This window comes from Colobus angolensis, unplaced genomic scaffold, assembly GCF_000951035.1.
Source record: "Colobus angolensis palliatus isolate OR3802 unplaced genomic scaffold, Cang.pa_1.0 Scaffold308, whole genome shotgun sequence".
NCBI classification, from domain to species: Eukaryota; Metazoa; Chordata; class Mammalia; order Primates; family Cercopithecidae; genus Colobus; species Colobus angolensis.
The window spans coordinates 203714-222557 of NW_012116355.1; the positions used below are offsets into that span (position 1 = coordinate 203714).

The following is an 18844-nucleotide window of genomic DNA, read 5'->3' on the forward strand; positions in this document are numbered from 1 at the left end:
GCGCCCGGCCTAATTTTTTATATTTTTAATAGAAATGGGGTTTCATCGTGTTAGCAAGGATGGGCTTGATCTGACCTCGTGAGCCGCCCGCCTTGGCCTCCCAAAGTGCTGGGATTGTAGGCTTGAGCCACTGCGCCTGGCCGGATCAAGTCTATATTCTTAATCATGAGGCCAGTATGTGTTTGAGGCTAAAAATTGCCTCTGAATTCATCTTTGATTAAATTCTCATTTATTTATAAAGGATTGTGTATAACTGAAATCTTTTCTTTGCCCCAAGGGTTAAGGTTTTTTTGTTTTGTTTTGTTTTGTTTAATTTTTATTTCTTTAAGAGACAGGCTCTGGCTGTGTTGCCTGGGCTGGAGTGCGGCGGCTATTCACAGGTATGCGATCATAGCGCCACCCTACAGCTTCACATTTCTGGGCTCAAGCCGTCCTCCCACCTCAGCTTCCCAAGCAGCTGAGCCTAGCTCAAGGGAGTATTTTTAAATGTCTAAGTGTTAGGTTTTTGTTGGTTTAGCCTATTTTAAAATTTTAAAATTGTGTTTGTGTGAGGAAATGTGGTTTATTTGTGCTTCTTGGAATTTTTGAGATTTTTCTTCATGGCCTATTATAAGGTCAGTTGTTTTTGTTTAAATCTTCATTGTGGTATTTATTTTATTCTGCCTTTCTCTGTACCTCTGTCTCTTCTTTAAAGTGGTTTAATTACTGAGGTCAGGCATTGTCTGTATTGATCTATAAGGCACCTGTCTAGTAGAAATATGTAATAAGTAGGCTGAATAGATGGATATTGATCATTGTGGATTTGAAGAATGTTATATATATAAAAAAATCCAGGCCAGGCTCACGCCTGTAATTCCAGCACTTTGGGAGGCTGAGGAGGGCGGATTGCTTTATCCCAGGAGTTCAAGACCAGCTTGGACATGGTGAAACCCTGTCTCTATTAAAAAAAAAAAAAATACAAAAATTAGCTGGGTGTGGTGGCATGCACCTGTAGTCCCAGCTACTCTAGAGGCTGAGGTGGGAGGATTACTTGAGCCCAGGAAGTGAAGGTTGCAGTGAGCTGAGATCATGCCACTGCACTCCAGCTTAGGTGACAGAGTGAGACCCTATCTCAAAGAAAGAAAGAAAGAAAGAAAGAAAGAAAAAGGTAGAATAGAGACCAGGCCATTTCCTTTCCTTTGATCCCTCCAAATACCACAATTCCTTGTCATTTCTACTTGGATTCCCTCCACCACACCTCTTTGGACCTCAAAAGCATAGATTTCAATCGTTATAGTCTTTGGTTTGACACATTCTCATCATTAGTTCATACTTTATTATAATGTATGCATTATAAGTTTTTTTTTTTTTTTTTTTTTATACAGAGTCATGCTCTGTCACCCAGGCTGGAGTGCAGTGGCGTGATCTCGGCTCACTGCAACCTCTGTCTCCTGGTTCAAGTGATTCTCCTGCCTCAGCCCCTCAAGTAGCTGGGATTACAGGTGCATGCCACCACACCCGGTTAATTTTTATGTTTAGTAGAGATGGGGTTTTGCCATATTGGCCAGGCTGGTCTTGAATTCCTGACTTCAAGTCATCCACCCACCTCGGCCTCCCCAAGTAGTTGGGATTACAGGCATGAGCCACCACACCCAGCCCATTATAAGTATTTTTGAAAACACCATCCCAAACAAAAACTGAAACTTTGACCGTAACGTACATCTAATTATGTGGTTCCCCCTTTCCCACCCCTTTTGTTTCCCACCATCTGAGGTGAGCATTTGAAACCTATGTTTATTGTTCCTTTGCTTTCCTTTCTATGCAGTTTTATGCTTCTGCATGTATTTTTTAAACTAAAAAAGGTTTTGTGTTACATGTAATATTTTGGAGTTTATTCTTTTCAATTCTTGTTTCAATTTTGGTGGACTGTTGATTTCAGGAATTTTTTCAAAGGTCCTATGATTTTCTTTTTATTCATCTTTGCAGAGGGGATTTATGCTTACCTAGGGTTGACATACAATCAAGTGATTGATTTGGGATCTGTGTGAAATTGTATAGCAATTCCTGGTCAGAATCAAAAGCAGAACAGAAAGCTGTAGGCTGCCATTGTGGGGACCCAGCAGGCTGTGTGGACGGAGTGGGGCACTGTCCTGGTGTTCCTTAATGGACCTTCGTAATCTCCAGTTAAACATTTCTCTCCACTGCCACATCCAACACTGGCCACTGGGTGTGGCAGCTCCCATCAGAGCAAGTTGTGGTCGTGTTACTGTGATGCCTGTCCCTGGAAGGAGGCACAGAGGCAGCAAGCATTCCTGTGGTGCCTCAGCTGGCCCTGTCACTCCTTTCTCAGATTAGAACACCCTTCAGGGATCTAGAAATACTCTTTATTCAGATGGAAACAATCATAGTAACAGGCCATTCTACCAAAGTGGATAGGACTGTTTCTTCATAAGCCATAAACCTAAGACTAATCCTAATCTGTTTCCTAACTGTGTTTTAACTCATACCCGGATTCTAACTGCCATGGCCTTTTCTGCAGAATGTGTTCTAGTCCCTACATCCTAATGTGTACTCCAGCTTCCATTCAAACCTTTTCCTTTTTAAATTTTATGAACTCTTTCCCCTGAACCTCTAATATCTGTGCTCCCAGCTCTTTTCCTTCCTCCCATTCCTGCCAGATGCTAACCTTGAACTGCTATGTAGTTAGCGCTTACCGTAAACTGGACGCTGGGGTCATTGCTCATTCTGTGTCATCTCAGCTAGCTGAAATCCTACTCTATGAGATGGTAACATTAGTTTTTCCGTTTTACAGATGAGAAAACTGAGGCTCAATGAGATGAATTTGGACAAAGTCCATATCTCTGGTGAAGCTAGGATTTGATCTAGTGGTGTTTTTTGTTTTGTTTTGTTTTGAGATGGAGTCTCACTCTGTCACCCAGGCTGGAGTGCAGCGTGCGATCTCAGCTCACTGCAAGCTCCATCTCCTGGATTCATGTGATTCTTCTGCCTCAACCTCCTGAGTAGCTGGGACTACAGGTGCCCACCACCATGCCCGGCTAATTTCTGTGTTTTAGTAGAGATGGGGTTTCACTATGTTGGCCAGGCTGGTCTCGAACTCCTGACCTTGCAATCCTCCCACCTCGGCTTCCCGAAGTGCTGGGATTAAGGGTGTGAGCCACCGCGCCTGACTGTTTTGTTTTTTAAAGCTATGATGCCTTTGGCTCTAAGTGAAAGAAAACTTAAAGTGGCCTTAATAATGAAATTTACTATTTCACATAAAAAGGCTGGTTAATTCCATGGCTCTACATTACCCTCAGGACCTTGGCCTTTCTCCTCCACCATCCATCCTTGGTGTGCCCAGGACTTGTCTCCAGGTTAGCTTTCCACAGGGCTTCCACGTGCCTGCCAGCATTCCAGCCTCACGTCCCCCAAAAGTCTAGGGGCAGGAATGGACATGGTTTTGTCTTGTGCATCTCTGTCTCTCTCACTTGCTCTAATTTGATGTGAACCTTTTCTTTAAGAACAAAGAAACTTTTCCCAGGATGCTGCCTTGCCCCAGCAGATTTCCCCTCATATTATCCAGAATGCCAGAAGCCTGTGCCTAAGCAGTCATGGAGGAAGGATCATGGGACCACGCTTAGACTAATCCAGCTCATTCCTCCAGGCTGGCTCTCCAAGCCTCCCTGATGAAGTTTCTCTCTCCTCAGAAGAAAGGAGATGGGGGTCAGGAATTAGGTATAAGCTGTGATAGTGTCTGTCACAGAATCCCAAGTCTGGTTGTTAAGCTTGACACGCTGCTGCTATTCCGGGCTTGCCCCTCAGCTCCCACCCTCACTCTAAGTCCCCACAACTCTAAATGACACATTCTAAGGCTGTCCTTGGCAGAACAGTGAGGAACATGAAATGTGTGCCTTGGGACCCAGTGCTTTTGTGCAGTTCCCCTGGGGTGTCAGTGCCGTCCTTGGGCAGCACAGGCATGGTCACTGGAGGTGGAGAGGAGCAGAGCTCTGCCTCAAACGTGGGCCCTGAGCCCTCAGCCTGGCCCTGACCCAACCTCAGAATTGTTTTGTTTTGTTTGAGGTGGGATCTGGCTGTATTGCCCAGTTTGGACTGAAAACTCCTGGACCCAAGTGATCCTCCCACTTCAGCCTCCTCAGTACCTGGGTGTGAGTGCAGCTGTACCCGGCCCAGAGTTGGGTTTTAATCATGTTTCCCCCTCCTCTGAGATCTCATCTTCCTGGTCTGTACTTTTTCCTCTCTTAGAATCGGAATCTTTTTTTTTTCTTTTTTAAACAAATTCTAACTTGCCCCGTAGTCTTACCACCCACCCCTACAACAACTTGATCCTGTTTCCTTCCCTCAACCACCCACAGCTTTTCTGGCTCCCATGGAGTGCACACTCGGCCACCGTGGCCGGAGCCTCGCAGAGCCTGGCGCATTTGTTGAATGGGTGACTCTGATTATAGCAGGTATTCAGTAAGCCACTCTTGTTAAATTATTGAAAATAAATGATGTTACTCTTTAGAGGTGTCTAGGTTCCTTTTTTCCCCCATCACCTGTCCTCTTTCACCTCCTCCCTGGGCCCTGGCTTCCCTCAGAGACCCTCTTTCTCCAGGTCCCAGACTCACGAGGAGTGCGGTATCCACATCTCATGCAGGCGCTCAGGAAGGAAGTCACTGAGACAGAGCTCAGTGGCCCAAATGGTTTCTGCTCCCTCACTTCACACCTCCCACCTCAGGGCTTCCTTCGGTTTGGACCCTGCCCCACGAGGCAGGACCACCTTTGTCCTGGACAGACAGACCTGCTAGCCTCTGCGCTACAGTTCTGCCGGCCTTGGCCCTGGCTGTCCTCACCCGAGTGCCCCCTCCCTTCTCTCCTCCCTTAGCCCCGCCTCCTTCCTCAAGCCCCATAGCCCTGGACACGGTACACACAGACCAGAGCCTTGGCTCAAAGGCAAACAAAAGGAACTGCCTGGCTCTCCATGGCTGTGGCCAGCACCTTCATACCAGGGCTCAACCCTCAGAACGCTCATTATATCCCGGGGTAAGACTCCCACCCAGAACTCCCCACTTGCTGCTGGGAGTAGGGGTATAAGGTGGAGGAATTAAGCTGCTTAGAGCGTGGGGCCAAGCGGACAGCTTGGTTCCGGAGGCTGAGGTCTCTATGGTGTTGGATGGAAAAGGAGAAGCAAGGGACTAGTGAGACCCCAGATCTGCCCCAAAGCTTTGTGTTGTTCTCTCCATGGGAACAGGGTAACAGCAGAGAGGAATGGTCAAAAGCCCAGGCAGAGAACTTAGAAATGCCTGCTCCAAATATATACACTGCTGAGTCCAGAAAGATCAGGGCTCCAGAGGTCTCTGCTTCTGCCTCTGGGGATGGCGGGGCAGGACGATTCTGGTGAGTGGGTGAGTCTGTGCTGCAGGTACACTGGACACTGCCCACTACTTCGGTTCAGCATGGGCCAGACCTATGGGCAGGTGACTGGTCAGCTACTTCGAGACCCTCCTGGCCTAGCCTGGCCCCCTGTCCACCGCACACTTCTGCCTCCCATTCGGCCTCCAAGATCTCCTGAGGTTCCCAGGGAGAGCCTACCTCTCAGGCATGGGCATGAAAGGCTCAGCTCCAGCATGATCCCTGGGTACACAGGTTTGTACACAGGTATGCACAAGTGTCCCTCCCAGGAGCATGTGTTCCAAACACTAATGAGTCTTTCTTGTCCCCGCATGCCCAGGTTTTGTACCCCGGGCACAGTTCATCTTTGCCAAGAACTGCAGCCAGGTCCGGGCTGAGGCTCTGAGTGACTTTACTCACTTGCATGGAAAGCAAGGGAGTGAAGAGCTGCCAAAGGAGGCCAAGGGAAGAAAGGACACAGAGAAGGACCAGGTACCAGAGCCAGAGGGGCAGCTGGAGGAGCAGCCAGCACTGGAGGTGGTGGAACAAGTGAGACCAAGAAGCTGGTGGGGAGTGCGGAGGGGTGGGAGTGGGGGCCTTACTGTGTGTCCGGGCAGCGGTGGGGATGGTGGGAGCAGCCATGAGTAGTGTGGCTGTGGGTTCGGGGGATGTGCGCTTGACTGTCAGCTCCGCCTCCCTGGGAGATTGTGTGAGAGAGCACAGGGGCTTCTCTCACAGGCGTCTGTCTCCCTACTCCATGGATGACAGGGACCCTCGCAAGTTCTTCATGTCAGGTGAGAGCTGGGGGTTAGGATCAGAGGCGTGGGGAGGCCCCAGGATGCCTTGGCTCAGTGTCCCCATCCCCAGGCTTCACCGGCTATGTGCCCCGCGCCCGCTTCCTCTTTGGCTCCAGCTTTCCTGTGCTCAGCAACCAGGCACTGCAGGAATTTGGGCAGAAGCACTCACCAGGCAGTGCCCAGAAGGACCCCAAATATCTCCCCCCACTTCCCAGGATACCCTCAGAACCTGGGTCTTTTACCTAACTATGGGGGCTATGTGCCAGGTGAGAAGAGCCCCAGGGAGGCTTTGGGGACTGGAATGTTTGTGTGGGTATGGGGGTGGGGTGCGGTGGTTTGTGGGGGTTGGAACTAATAGATATGGGAGGGCTCAGATCATGTGGTTCAGCTTTATCATTAGGCAGAAAAGGAAACTGAGGTAGCTACCCACAGTGAGGAGTTCAGATTTTAGAGGGTCGTTTGGAGGTCTGGCCAACTGGCTGAGAATTAAATGGCTTTGCCATGCCACTGGCTACACATGACACTGTCTTGGCCACACAGGGTGTAAGTTCCAGTTTGGCCACACATTTGGCCATCTCACCCGTGATGCTCTGGGCCTCAGCACCTTCCAGAAGCAGCTCTTGGCTTAGGCCCCTGGACATCAAGTTCCCTTCCCTTTTCATCCTATCCCAGCCATCCTTTTGGAAGGGAGAAAGGTGGGTAGGAGGAGCACAAAGAGAAAATGGTCTGGAGGCTGAGCACCTTTTTTATTAATAGGTATAATAAATAAATAAATACATACATAAACAGACGCCTGGGCTCCTCCTCCCTCTTCTGATGACCAGGCACTGGCCATAGCCTATTTACAGCTGGAGGGCTTTGGGATCTGGCCCCAATACTGTTATCCATCCGCATCTCCACCTGGCCTAGGGAACCCTGTAGATGGCTTTCTAGGCCACCCGCCTCCAGGGGGACTTGCTTGTCTTCACCCATGGAAAGGTTGACCCAGACGGGCCAGGGAAATCCTGGCAGCCCAGTGCTGCGTCCCGTCCCTCCTTTCCTGGGTGGCGGTCTGGACGAGGTCACTGGGGCAGTTAAGGGGGCGTAATTAATACTGAGCACAGGGAGCAGGTGCCAGCACAGGGATACGTGGCCCCAGCTCTCAGTCTACTCTGCAGCCAAGCCAATGGCTTGGGAAGGGCTCTCAGGCTCTGAGTCTGGGGGTTATGAGGGTCCCTGAGGCCACCAGCATGCACAGGGCCTCAGTTTTGGCTGCTTCCAGGGGTTGGACTTGGAGTTGGGGTCAATGTCACGTAGGCCAGGGGCACCAGGCCAGAGTCAGGGCCACGGCTGCAGCGCAGCCAGTCTCCTCCAGCTCGGCCCAGCACTCGTAGGATGTCTCCTTTGTGGAAGCTCAGCTGTCCAGGGCCGGTGGCCAGGTGGTGGCACAGTGCCTGCACCTCACTGGGGAAACAGCACATGGAGGTCAGAGAAACCCCATCAAAAGCCAGCTGCAGTCCCTCAGCCCTTCCATTTCCCCAGGCTCACCATGGAGGGCTGGAGGGCAGGGCTGGAGAGTGTGGCTCCTGCAGGCTCTCTTTGGGCTCTGGCTCCCGGCGGGCACCCACTGTCTGTGCCACTAGTTGGAACATGGACTTGTCCAGGCTCAGCCAGTCCGAAGGGAGCCTAGGGACAGCAGCTGGACTCAGGCTCTGCCCATGCCCTGGCTTACAGCAGGCTCCCTACTCCCTCCATCCCTACCATGGGCAGGCTCTCACCTGTTTGTGGGCCGGGCCTCCCGCTGGGCTTTTCGGGAGCCAAAGAGGTGTCCCCACTTGATGCCTCCAGGTGAAGGCTCTGAGGCCCCTTCCTCATTTTCTGCTGGTGGGGCAGCAGGCCCTTCCCTCTCCCGACTGCGCCTCAGCTCAGCCAGCACAGAGTCAGGGGGGCTCCCCATCCAGAAAGGCCAGCCCCTTTCCCGGCCCAGGGCCTCCTCAGAGGCAGGGCAGGCCTCAGCCCCCTCCACTACTCCCTCTCGGGGTGGTGGAGCCTGGGGAGGCCCCCCACCTCCTGCCCCTTTCTTTTTCTCGCTGCTGCTATTGCTGCTACCACGAGGGAACCTGGAACCCTCAGTGGAGCCATCAATGTACACCTGGGAGCTCTGCATGAGCTGGTACCACCAGCCGGCCTGCCCACCTCGGGCCCACCTGCCACGCCCTGAGCCCCCGGCTGCCTCTGCCACCTCTTCTGTCTCTTCTTCTTCCTCTTCCTCTTCTCCACCTTCTGAGGCACCTACACCCTTCACCCGCTCCCCTTGGGCTGCCCTGTCCATGTCTCCAGGGCCCTCCTGGCCCCGGGCCCGGGCCAGCTGCAACGTGGAGTGGGCAGACAGCAGCAGGTCCTGGGACACCCGCAGCAGTTCCTTGTGCTGCCGCTGCTGCTGCCCACTTTGCAGCAGCCGGTGCTGGAATAGCAAGTCGAGGCTGAAGGGCAGCAGGGCCAGGGGCTGTAGCAGCAGCAGCAGCTCTTCAAAGAGGCCGGGACACACGGTATGAGCTGCACTCAGGAAGCCCCAGGGCTGGTAGTGGGTCTGGATGATGTCTAGGGGAAAAGAGAGGGACTGATCCACACAGAGAAGCAGAGCCTAGCCCAAGTGGGACTTTGAAAGATAGCCTGGGCAGAGCTGTGGCAGACAGCGGCGCAGGCTGTGCACCAGTCAACTTGCATGTACTAAGTGTAAACGCTGCCACCCACAGCTGTGCAGTGCCTAAACCTTCCAACCCCAGGCGGTGGCCCTGAGTTTAGAATGATGAGATACTGGGATTCCTGGCCACCCTGACTCCCAGATTGCTGGAGTATCCTGCTGGCTCCAAGGTCTTTTGTTTTGTTTTTGAGACTGAGTCTCACTCTGTTGCCCAAGCTGGCTGGAGTGCAGTGGTGTGATCTCGGCTCACTGCAACCTCTGCCTCTCAGGTTCAAGCAATTCTTGTGCCTCAGCCTCCCGAGTAGCTGGGACTACAGGCATGTGCCACCGCAGCCAGCTAATTTTTGTATTTTTAGTAGAGATGGGGTTTCACCATGTTGCCCAGGCTGGTCTCGAACTCTTTTTTTTTTTTTTTTTTTTTGAGACGGAGTCTCGCTCTGTCGCCTGGGCTGGAGTGCAGTGGCCGGATCTCAGCTCACTGCAAGCTCCGCCTCCCAGGTTTATGCCATTCTCCTGCCTCAGCCTCTGAGTAGCTGGGACTACAGGCGCCCGCCACCTCGCCCAGCTAGTTTTTTGTATTTTTTAGTAGAGACGGGGTTTCACTGTGTTAGCCAGGATGGTCTCGATCTCCTGACCTCGTGATCCACCCGTCTCGGCCTCCCAAAGTGCTGGGATTACAGGCTTGAGCCACCGCGCCCGGCCTGGTCTCGAACTCTTGACCTCAGGTGATCCACCTGCCTCGGCCTCCCAAAGTGCTGGGATTACAGGTCTGAGCCACCATGCCTGGCCCAAGATTTTAACTCAAGCAGAGGCTGGGGAAGGCCTTGGGTGGAAGCCTGAGGCTCTGAGGATGAACGCTTGTGTGGTCCCCCTCCCCACCTCCAGCAATGAAAAGAGCTCTTCCTCTTTTGTGCCTCTGAATTCTGACCCGTTGAGTTTGACCTGCAGGGTTCTGGGCATTACCTTCGTGGTTATAGAGGTGATTAAACCAGAACTCCAGGGACCGGATGCTGTAGGGAGACAGGTGAAGACAGTTGAGTCTTGTGTGAATACAGCCAGATAAGGAGAAAGATCCAGGAGGTCAGGCACAGGAAGAATAGGTGAATGCACCCTTCCATGGCACGATTCATTTCACCTAATTCCAGAGAGTCAGTGGGGATGTGTGGAGGGAGATGGACATGTGATTTACAAGCCAATTGCTTCCTCCTGGAGTGGAGTCAGCCTGCAGTAGACCTAAGAAATCAAGGTGGCTACTGTGTGAAAGTACAGGCAGCTCAGGGCCAAAGGAGATGGCCTGGGCCCATACCTGAGAAAGCAAGTTACTAGGATGTAGGTCCCAAAGTGGACTTAGGGTCAAGCAGGATTTGGAAGTAGTGCTGAAATGGAGAGGATCAGGGTTTACAAGGTCCAGAGAAATTAAGAAACCCGACTAATTTCCAAGTAAGTCAGATTACAGATTTGTAAAAGCAGCCCACGCTGGTGACCAGTGTCAGAGTCATGGGCACAGTGGGAAGGCAGTGACTTACTGAGAGGTCATAGCGGGCTGGGAGGACCCTCCAGATCCACCCTTTCTGTCTGTCCAGGGAGTTGGTTCCTTGGCACAGGCAGAGCCCAGGGGTGGGGGGCAGGGCAACTTGTTTAGGGGATCTTGCCGCTCTGTGCACTCACTTGAGCAGGCCGAGGATGAAGGCGTTGAAGCGCATGGTATGACTGGTGAGCTCTGGGAATTGGCTGACTTTGTTGTAGAGGCCATGCAGGACCTTGGTGGATGGGCCTGGGAGGAAGCCAGGGTTGCAGGTCACATGACCAATTTCCGGAACCCTAAATTCAGCCCCGGGTCCCCGTCTTGGCACCCAGCACCTACCTAGCTGTGTGGAAGCCTCAACCACACTCCATGGCATGTTCTTACGCTGCCCGATGATGACGTCCAGTACAAAGGCCTTGAGCCCATCCTCCAGCACAGCGCGGACAGCAGGGCACAAGTACTTCAGAACCAGGTGGCCCACATTGGGGCTCACAGAACTGTTTCCCAGCTTTGCCTGTAGGTGTGGTAGGGAAGTGCAGTAAACTGCCTCAGGCCTGACGGTGGTCCTCTCGTAGAAGGCCCTCATGGTTCCCCTCTTGCCATCCACATTCCTAAGTACCCAACCCTGGGCTCTAAATGCAAGACAGCAAGGGAAGGTGGTAGCGCAGGACAGGTGAGGGCGTGCAGGCAGAGCTCAGCTCTTCACATTTCCTTGCCTACCTTCACCCCGGGATCCCGGCTTGTGCCAAAATGAGCCACAATGAGGTCCACAGCGGTGTTAACAGCTTTTACCAGCCCTGCAAGGAAGAATGTGATGTGACAGGTCCCTGAGCAAGTCCCTAGCCAACTCAGCTGGGGCTGCAACTTCAGCGGGGGTGGGAAAGGGCTCCCACACTTACTCAGTCTCCACACCTGCATGTAGGTCTCATCAGAATATTCAGGCCTGGCCCTTTTCTGGTTCTGCCCAGTTCTTAAGCTCTTTCTGTCTTTACTTCCCAGCCTGGAGCCACCTCAATGATGCCATTGTTAAGCCTCCCAATGTCCTCACCTCTCAGTCCTCTTATTCCAATCCTGGCTCAGGCCAACTATCAGTTTTCTCCACTCTGAGAAACCAGGCCACTGACCTGAAGAAAACCCAAGTCCCTCACACCAGTGCCAGACAAGGGTGATTCTTTGATACGTGCCTTGACAGCACTCCCTGCCATACCCTCAAGTTGCCATGTGAAATCGACACCACTCCTCTCAAGCCCTTGGTTCTGCTTCAGAGAACAGAGGCCCCTAGTTATAAACTCTTTTAACTTCCCTCTGCCTCCAAAATTCATAACAATCTCATATGTACACCCGTCACTCCCCTGCCCACTTGCATCCCCTTCACGTCCTGGAGGAAGGTGGCTGTTTCCCTTCTTGCCCGGGTTCTTTCTCCCTGAGCTCTGAGTCTCTCCTTCTGCCTTTGCAGGGAACTTAAGCTCTCTTCACAGGCTCATCTTCAGCCCACAATTATGCTCAGTTCTCTCCATCTCCCTAAAAATGTTCTTAGAGTGGGTCTTGTCAGTCTTCATCTTACTAGATGTCACCAACATGCTTACCCAAGCTGCCGGGCCCTCTAGTACCTTCCCCTGCCCCTCCAAGAGCACTGAGGCATTTTTTGATGACATGGAAGCTTCCTCATGAGACTTTGCTCACTGCAGGAAGGGACTGGAGCCCGACTCCGAAAGCCTCTGATGAATGACCCTTGCTCAGTCATATGCACTCATGATACACAGCTTTCTCCTCCGGCCCTAGAGCCTGGAGATTTGTTTCTGGTTTTTTTTTTTTTTTTTTTGAAATGGAGTTTTCACTTCTGTTGCCCAGGCTGGAGAGCAATGGCGTGATCTTAGCTCACTGCAACCTCCACCTCCTGGGTCCAAATGATTCTCCTGCCTCAGCCTCCCGAGTAGCTGGGATTACAGGCGCCCACCACCACGCCCAGCAAATTTTTTTTGTATTTTTAGTAGAGATGGGGTTTCACCATGTTGGCCAGGCTGGGCTCGAACTCCTGACCTCATGATCCACCTGCCTTGGCCTCCCAAAGTGCTGTGATTACAGGCTTGAGCCACCAGGCCTGGCCAGCACTTAGAGATTTAAGACTGGCTAGGTAGTAGGGCAAGTGTGAGGAGGTAGTGACGGCAGAGTCCCTGGCCTGAGCTGGGGGTTATATGCACCTTTTTTCTGAAGCAGGTCAATGGAAATGGCCTCTGAGCTACCATCTGGGGACAGACAAAACTCAGCTGGAGGCTTCTCCGTCAAGGAAAAGGGGTCCTGGAAGTCAGGGCAGGTCAGCGGAAATGGCTTCACTGCTTGGCCTGGAAAGAAAAGTCAATCCTGAGCAACTCTTAGTGCAGGAGTTCCAGCCCATTTCATTGCCTTGTACTGTTTGAGACATGTTCCTTTGGGACTGACCCCTTCTCTAGCCCTTCCCAGCCATGGCAGAGCCTGCCCCGGGTGTACGGGGGACCCTGCTCACACACCATTCAGCCGGCAGTTCAGATGGCTGGCAGCACTGAGGGAGCCAGGGAACTCAAAGATAGGGTTTCTTCGGGCCAGCCGAGCTTCTTGTGATCTTCGGTCTAGGATCCCTGACAAACCAGGTGGCCCTAGTGGGTTCTTCCTCCTGTATTCCCGCCACTTGAGGGCTTGTGGGGATAGGTGGTTGGCTGGAAGCAGACAGAGATCAGCAGAAAGACAAGAGTTGGCAGAAGAGAGTTGAGACAGTTTCACACCCACCCAGTGGCCCGCACGAAACACTAGGTTATTATCTACAGATGCTGGGGAAGGACGCAGACATCCTAACCTCTGGCCCCAGGCGAGAGTGTAAGCAGCCACTCAAAGGGGAGGTGGTGGGTTGGGGAGGGAGATGCTGGAGCTCGTACCATTACTGGGCCTGGTGGCCATGCTGCCCTCACCACCTCCCCGGGCCAGGCTCTCTGCTCGGCTGAGGCCAGATCGCCAGGAGCCCAGAGGCGGCAAGCTTCCTGTTCCATGGAGCCGGTACTCAGTCAAGGTCAGTATCTTCTGATCCTCCTTCTGCGGCTGCTGGGAGGTGGCAGGCCGGACAGCAGGAGGACAGGAGTGGCTCCATGGGGGCAGGCTTTCTGTGGCTGTGGGCTGCTCTGGGGGAGGGGAGCACGAAGTGGAGGCAGAAGAGTCAGTGCTGGGCCCAAAGGGGCCAACACTCCGGATGGGGGAGTAGCTTCCCAGGGGCGATGGCCGAGAGGTCTCTGGCTCAGACCCAGCTTTCCTGGCACCTCTGCCAGTGGCTCGGGGAGTGGATGCCTGCGGCTCCCCTGAGGGAGCTGGGACTGAGACTTGAGCAGCAGGGGCAGCCAGTGGGGCAGGCTGCTGTGTACGGCTGCAGCCTGAGAGGCTGTAGAGCTGGGAAAGGCTGTGGAGGGCCCGGGCCTTAGCCAGCTGCTTGGGGAAGTGGTGCTGGAACACGAAGGGCTGGATGGGCAGCGTGGTTGGCCTCTGTTCCTTGCTGTAGCGAAGGACTGGTCGGCTCTCAGTGCCACCCCCTGTAGCAAAGGGATGGAGAAGAAATCAGTAGACAGACACTGAAACCCATATGAGAGAAAACCCAGAAGGGGAGAGGGGAGAGGGTCAGGGACCTGGCTGGCAGGAATTGAATGGGGTAGAAGTTTGTGGACTGGGACACTGCTCCCCTCTTTTTTGTAAAACGTTTCCTATTGTTTTTATGGTGCTGGACTGTCTTGTACCTCTCTGCTGTTCAGTCCCTCTTCATTTTCATGGCTCCAAAGGTGAGTGTATCTTAAGGCTCAACTCTTACATATCACCTTACGCCTTCTTTCTTACACAGTTTGAGTTCAGACTGCCACAGGATGACTCCCAAACCCACAGCTTTAGCCTGGACCTTCCTCTTGATCTCCAGATCATTCTGCTTTATAGTTCTGCTTTCATTTAAAATGTGCTATAGCAGCTCATCCATTACCTTTCTCGTTTTTTCCGATGACTTCCATTTCTGTCAATGGCAGAACCGTTTTCTTTGTTTTTAAGTCTTGGAGTCACAGTCACACATTTTCAGTGATGAAAATGTTTCAGATGTTATTGATTTCAAGCTTTTGCTCTTTATTCCATCTCCAATCATGCCAGCACATTTCATTCTTGAGCATATCTAACTATAGTAAGATATTTCTTTACTTGCAGCCTTCCTGTTATCCGTATCTACCCCTACTTCCCACTCTTTTCACGATCCTGGTATTGGAACCTCAGAGTCCACATTTGCTCCCCCTGAACGGAGGTATGTTCCCCAAGGCTGGGCCTCTCCTGTTCTTTCAGGCAGTCTTCAGGTCAATGTCCCTCAAAACATGGTGCTCAGAACTAAACACAAAACTCCAGGACACTGGAGTGGGACAGTGGATGGACTGTACTTCCAACAAAACACTGTAGATCTCCGAATAAACGCAAGATGGCACTATAAGCACGCACCCGGCCTAAAGCCCTGGTGAAAGCTCACCAGCAGGGGGACTATCTCTGTGAGGCGGGAATTAGTTCTCTTACTTGACAGATTAGGAAATGTGAAATGTAGACAGATTAAAACACTTGCTCAAGGTCAAACAACTAGGAAGTGGCAGAGCTAGAATTCTGCCTAACCCAGAGTCTGATTTCGGAGCCACATTGTACTACATGTGAAATTGTATCAGGCCAGGTTTTCCTATCCCTCATCTTATTTACATCAAAGTATCAGAGGGGATGGGGACCACAATCCCATTAGGGAGGTGCTTCTGAATCACTCCCAGGGGACACTTTCAAACTCCACCCTCCTGCTATCCCCAGTCAGTGCTTACACAAACTCTGCATTCTCCCTGGCTCACTGTGCTCCAGCCACACTTCTCCGTCCTTAAACATACCAGGTGCATGAACATCTCTGGGCCTTTTGCACCTGGTTTTCTTTCTGCCTGAGTCTTCTCAGCATTCAGGCATCAGCTCAAATACCACCCCCTCAATAAGACCTTCTCTGACTACCTCAGCCCCTCTGGCAAGTTGCTCTCTATCCCATTATCTTGTTTCATTTTCTTTTCAGCACTGTTGAACTTTCCAGCAATTAAAAGTTGTCCTTTTAGTGTGTTTATTGTCCATTACTATTCCTCAAGCTCCAGAAAAGTGGGATTTTATATTGTTCACTGCTGGATCCATAATGCCTGGAACAGAGGCTGGCACATAGTATGCAGTGAATAACGATCTGTTAAATGAGGGACTCTCCACAGTCACTCTTGATTCAAGCCAATCTCACTACAACCAGAAGCTTCTTACATACACCAACTAGCTTCTGAGATACAAATTTTATCTTCCAGAATAAAGTCTAATTTTCTCAGCGAGCGAGGTGCCCACACCTGCTACAAGCTAGGCTGCTCTCCCCTCTTCCACACCTGCCCCCACTGACCCTCCTCTTCCCAGTACATCCCTGTCATGAAGCACACTGCTTTTCCCATCGGGAATGTGTTCTTCCTTTCCGCCTATTTATCAGTTTTCAAGGCTGAGCTGACTCTGGCTATCGGATGAGGTCATCCCAACCACAGCTTTCTTATACCCCCTATATAAAGTATGTCTGAATTAGACTGCTTATTCCTGCCCTTTTAAAACTCCTCTCTGCTAAGTTCCCAGGATACAGTTTGAGGCAGAGGAATAAGATCAGGTAAGAAGGGGGTCCCTGTGGGGAATGGGTCTTAGTTCTACCCTCAGGGAATACACAGAATAAGTTTTCTCACTTTTCTATGTGACATTCATTAAGAAAACCAGAGACAGAGACTGTATTCACCTGAGTCAGTTTTTCTCTAGGTCAAATAGCCCCAGTCCCCTGGTTCCTTCTTAAAATGTGGTGCCCAGAACTCAATGGAATACCACTGAGCACTCACTGGTTCAGAGGAGTGGGAGACTATCCACTCTTTCTTTCTGGAGTCTATGAATGAATCCACTCATCTTAACTTTTTGGAAGCTCTACCAACTGCTGACTCTGAGTTTGCAATCAAATATCCCAAATCAACTCAAGTGCACGTTACATATCAAACTTCACATTGGTCTCTGCTTGATTAGTTTTGTTCTTTCAAGATTCAGTAAGATCCCTTTAAATCTTGATTCTGCTGCTCAGTATCTCAAAGAGCCGTCTCAGCTGCCCTCTTTTTTTTTAATTTACTTTTTTTTGAGACAGAGTCTCACTCTGTCACCCATGCTGGAGTGCAGTGGCGCGATCTCAGCTTACTGCAACCTCTGCCTCCCAGGTTCAAGTGATTCTTGTGCCTCAGCCTCCCAGGTAGCTGGGACTACAGGCGTGCGCCACCATGCCTGGCTAATTTTTGTACTTTTAGTAGAGATGGGGTTTCTCCATGTTGGCCAGGCTGGTCTCGAACTCCTGGCCTCAAATGATTTGTCCACCTCGGCCTCCCAAAGTGCTGGGATTATAGGTGTGAGCCACTGCACCTGGCCTACTTTAATTTTTTTTAGAGACAGGATCTCGCTTTTTGCCCAGGCTGGAATGCAGTGGTGCGATCATAGCTCACTGTGCCTCAAAATCCTAGGCTCAGGCGATCCTCCCGCCTCAGCCTCCTGAGTAGCTAGGACTACAGGCGTGTGCCACCACTCCCAGCTATTTTTAATTTTTTTTTCTGGTGACACAGGGTCTCACTATATTGCCCAGGCTGGTTTCAAACCCGTGGCTTCAAGTGATCCTCCTGCCTCAGCTTCCCAAAGTGCTGGGATTATAGGTGTGAGCCACCATGCCCAGCCGACCTTCTCAGCTTTCTATACTGTCATTCCTAGATTGGATCAACTGGTCCCTTCTTTTGTCATTCAAAGCTTGATGAATTGTCATTCATTTTTGATTTAGAAAAAAGCTGTATAGAAAAAAGCTGTACAGAATCAAGAGAAGACTGGAGACTTATGGAACAGAGCAGCATCTTGATATGAAAAGTCTTAATCTGATACAGAAAACACTTTTTAACGCCTCTCCTCACATCTCTGACCAGGATATTTCTTGCCCTCAGAACGCCAGTCATAGTATCCCATGAGATGCACCCAGCAGACAGACACTGCACTCTAAGAAGGGAGTGGGTTCAAAGGACCCACTCGATCCTTGCTGTTTCTGATCCTGCCTCTTCCCTAGAGATCTCCCTCCTGTGCCCACCCCAAGGACAGCTCTTCAGCATATGTTAGGAGCATGAAGTCTTCTGACGGACTGTGATCTCCCTGACAGCACAAATACTATTTATGGCTTTTAAACAATTTTCTTTTGCGAAGCCAACAGACCCAACCTAAGGCTACAGGACAGCTGTGAGCCTCTGCTATCCCTGCTTTACCTCGCTTTCCTTCTAAACCCTCTGAGATTTGGCTTCCACTCTCACTACTCCCGAATGTTGCCTTTAGGATTCTTCATTATCTTAGGTGATTTCTCTTTAGAACTCTTTTGGTTCAAACTCTTTTTTAAAAACTTTCTCCTCCTTTAGTTCCTGTGACTTCACTCTCTCCTGTTTTTTCTTTTCGAGATGGACTTTCACTTTGCCACCCAGGCTGGAGTGCAGTGGCGTAATCTTGGCTCACTGCAACCTCTGCCTCCCAGGTTCAAGCAGTTCTGCCTCAGCCTCCCGTGTGTAGCTGGAACTACAGGCACCTGCCACCACACCCAGCTGATTTTTGTATTTTTAGTAGAGACGGGGTTTCACCATGTTGGTCAGGCTGGTCTTGAACTCCTTACCTCAGGTGACCCGCCCACCTCAGCCTCCCAAAGGGCTGGGATTACAGGCATGAGCCACCATGCCTGACCTCTCCTGCTTTTTCTTCTATTGTCCTAATTCTTCTCAGTCTCTTTTAAGGCTGTTGCTCATCCCTTAAGTCACAGTATCCCCTTCTTCCCTTTATAACTCCACACATTCTCCCTGGATCCTCTCTCAGCCACAAGCATAGCTTCAGCTACCACTTTTGTTTTTTATTTTTGAGACAGAGTCTCACTCTGTTTCCCAGGCTGGAGTGCAGTGGTATGATCTAGGCTCACTGCAACCTCTGCCTCCTGGGTTCAAGCGATTCTCCTGCCTTGGCCCTCCACATAGCTGGGATTACAGGTGTGCACCACCACACCCAGCTAATTCTTGTATTTTTTGTAGAGATAGGGTTTCACCATGTTGGCCAGGCTGGTCTTGGACTCCTGAACTCAGGTGATCTGCCTGCATTGGCCTCCCAAAGGGCTGGGATTACAGGTGTGAGTCACCACGTCTAGCAAGTGCCAGCTACCACTTTTATTCCAATGACTTTCCAATCTACAGTGCTTTCTCCTGACTTCAGGGAAGGCACCCCTTCCAGTCCATCTTCTACCCAAACAACCAGTGATCCAATTACTTTTTTTTTTTTTTTAGACGGAGTCTCGCTCTGTTGCCCAGGCTGGAGTACAGTGGCTGGATCTCAGCTCACTGCAAGCTCCGCCTCCCG

The 18844-nt window shown here is 51.1% G+C and overlaps 2 protein-coding genes across 3 annotated transcripts in view; one reads left to right on the forward strand and one right to left on the reverse strand.

Moving 5' to 3' along the window:
• Positions 1-4926: 4926 nt before the first annotated feature.
• On the forward strand, positions 4927-6958 carry FAM166B (family with sequence similarity 166, member B). The gene is given in 7 exon segments (XM_011950468.1): positions 4927-5022; positions 5402-5625; positions 5711-5936; positions 6109-6164; positions 6238-6382; positions 6384-6433; positions 6708-6958. Coding segments are annotated over 7 exon segments (852 nt in total). The 5' UTR covers positions 4927-4960; the 3' UTR covers positions 6797-6958.
• RUSC2 (RUN and SH3 domain containing 2) overlaps positions 6895-18844 on the reverse strand; it is a 75184-nt gene continuing 63234 nt past the window's right edge. For both annotated transcript variants that reach the window (XM_011950466.1, XM_011950467.1), the window contains exons 3-12: positions 13285-13926; positions 12883-13068; positions 12577-12717; positions 11096-11172; positions 10715-10889; positions 10519-10624; positions 9814-9860; positions 7925-8747; positions 7695-7832; positions 6895-7610 (exon numbers count right to left, since the gene is read on the reverse strand). In XM_011950466.1, coding sequence (XP_011805856.1) covers positions 7409-7610; positions 7695-7832; positions 7925-8747; positions 9814-9860; positions 10519-10624; positions 10715-10889; positions 11096-11172; positions 12577-12717; positions 12883-13068; positions 13285-13926 — 2537 coding nt within the window. In that variant the 3' untranslated portion in view covers positions 6895-7408. The remainder of the gene's footprint in view (positions 7611-7694; positions 7833-7924; positions 8748-9813; positions 9861-10518; positions 10625-10714; positions 10890-11095; positions 11173-12576; positions 12718-12882; positions 13069-13284; positions 13927-18844) is intronic.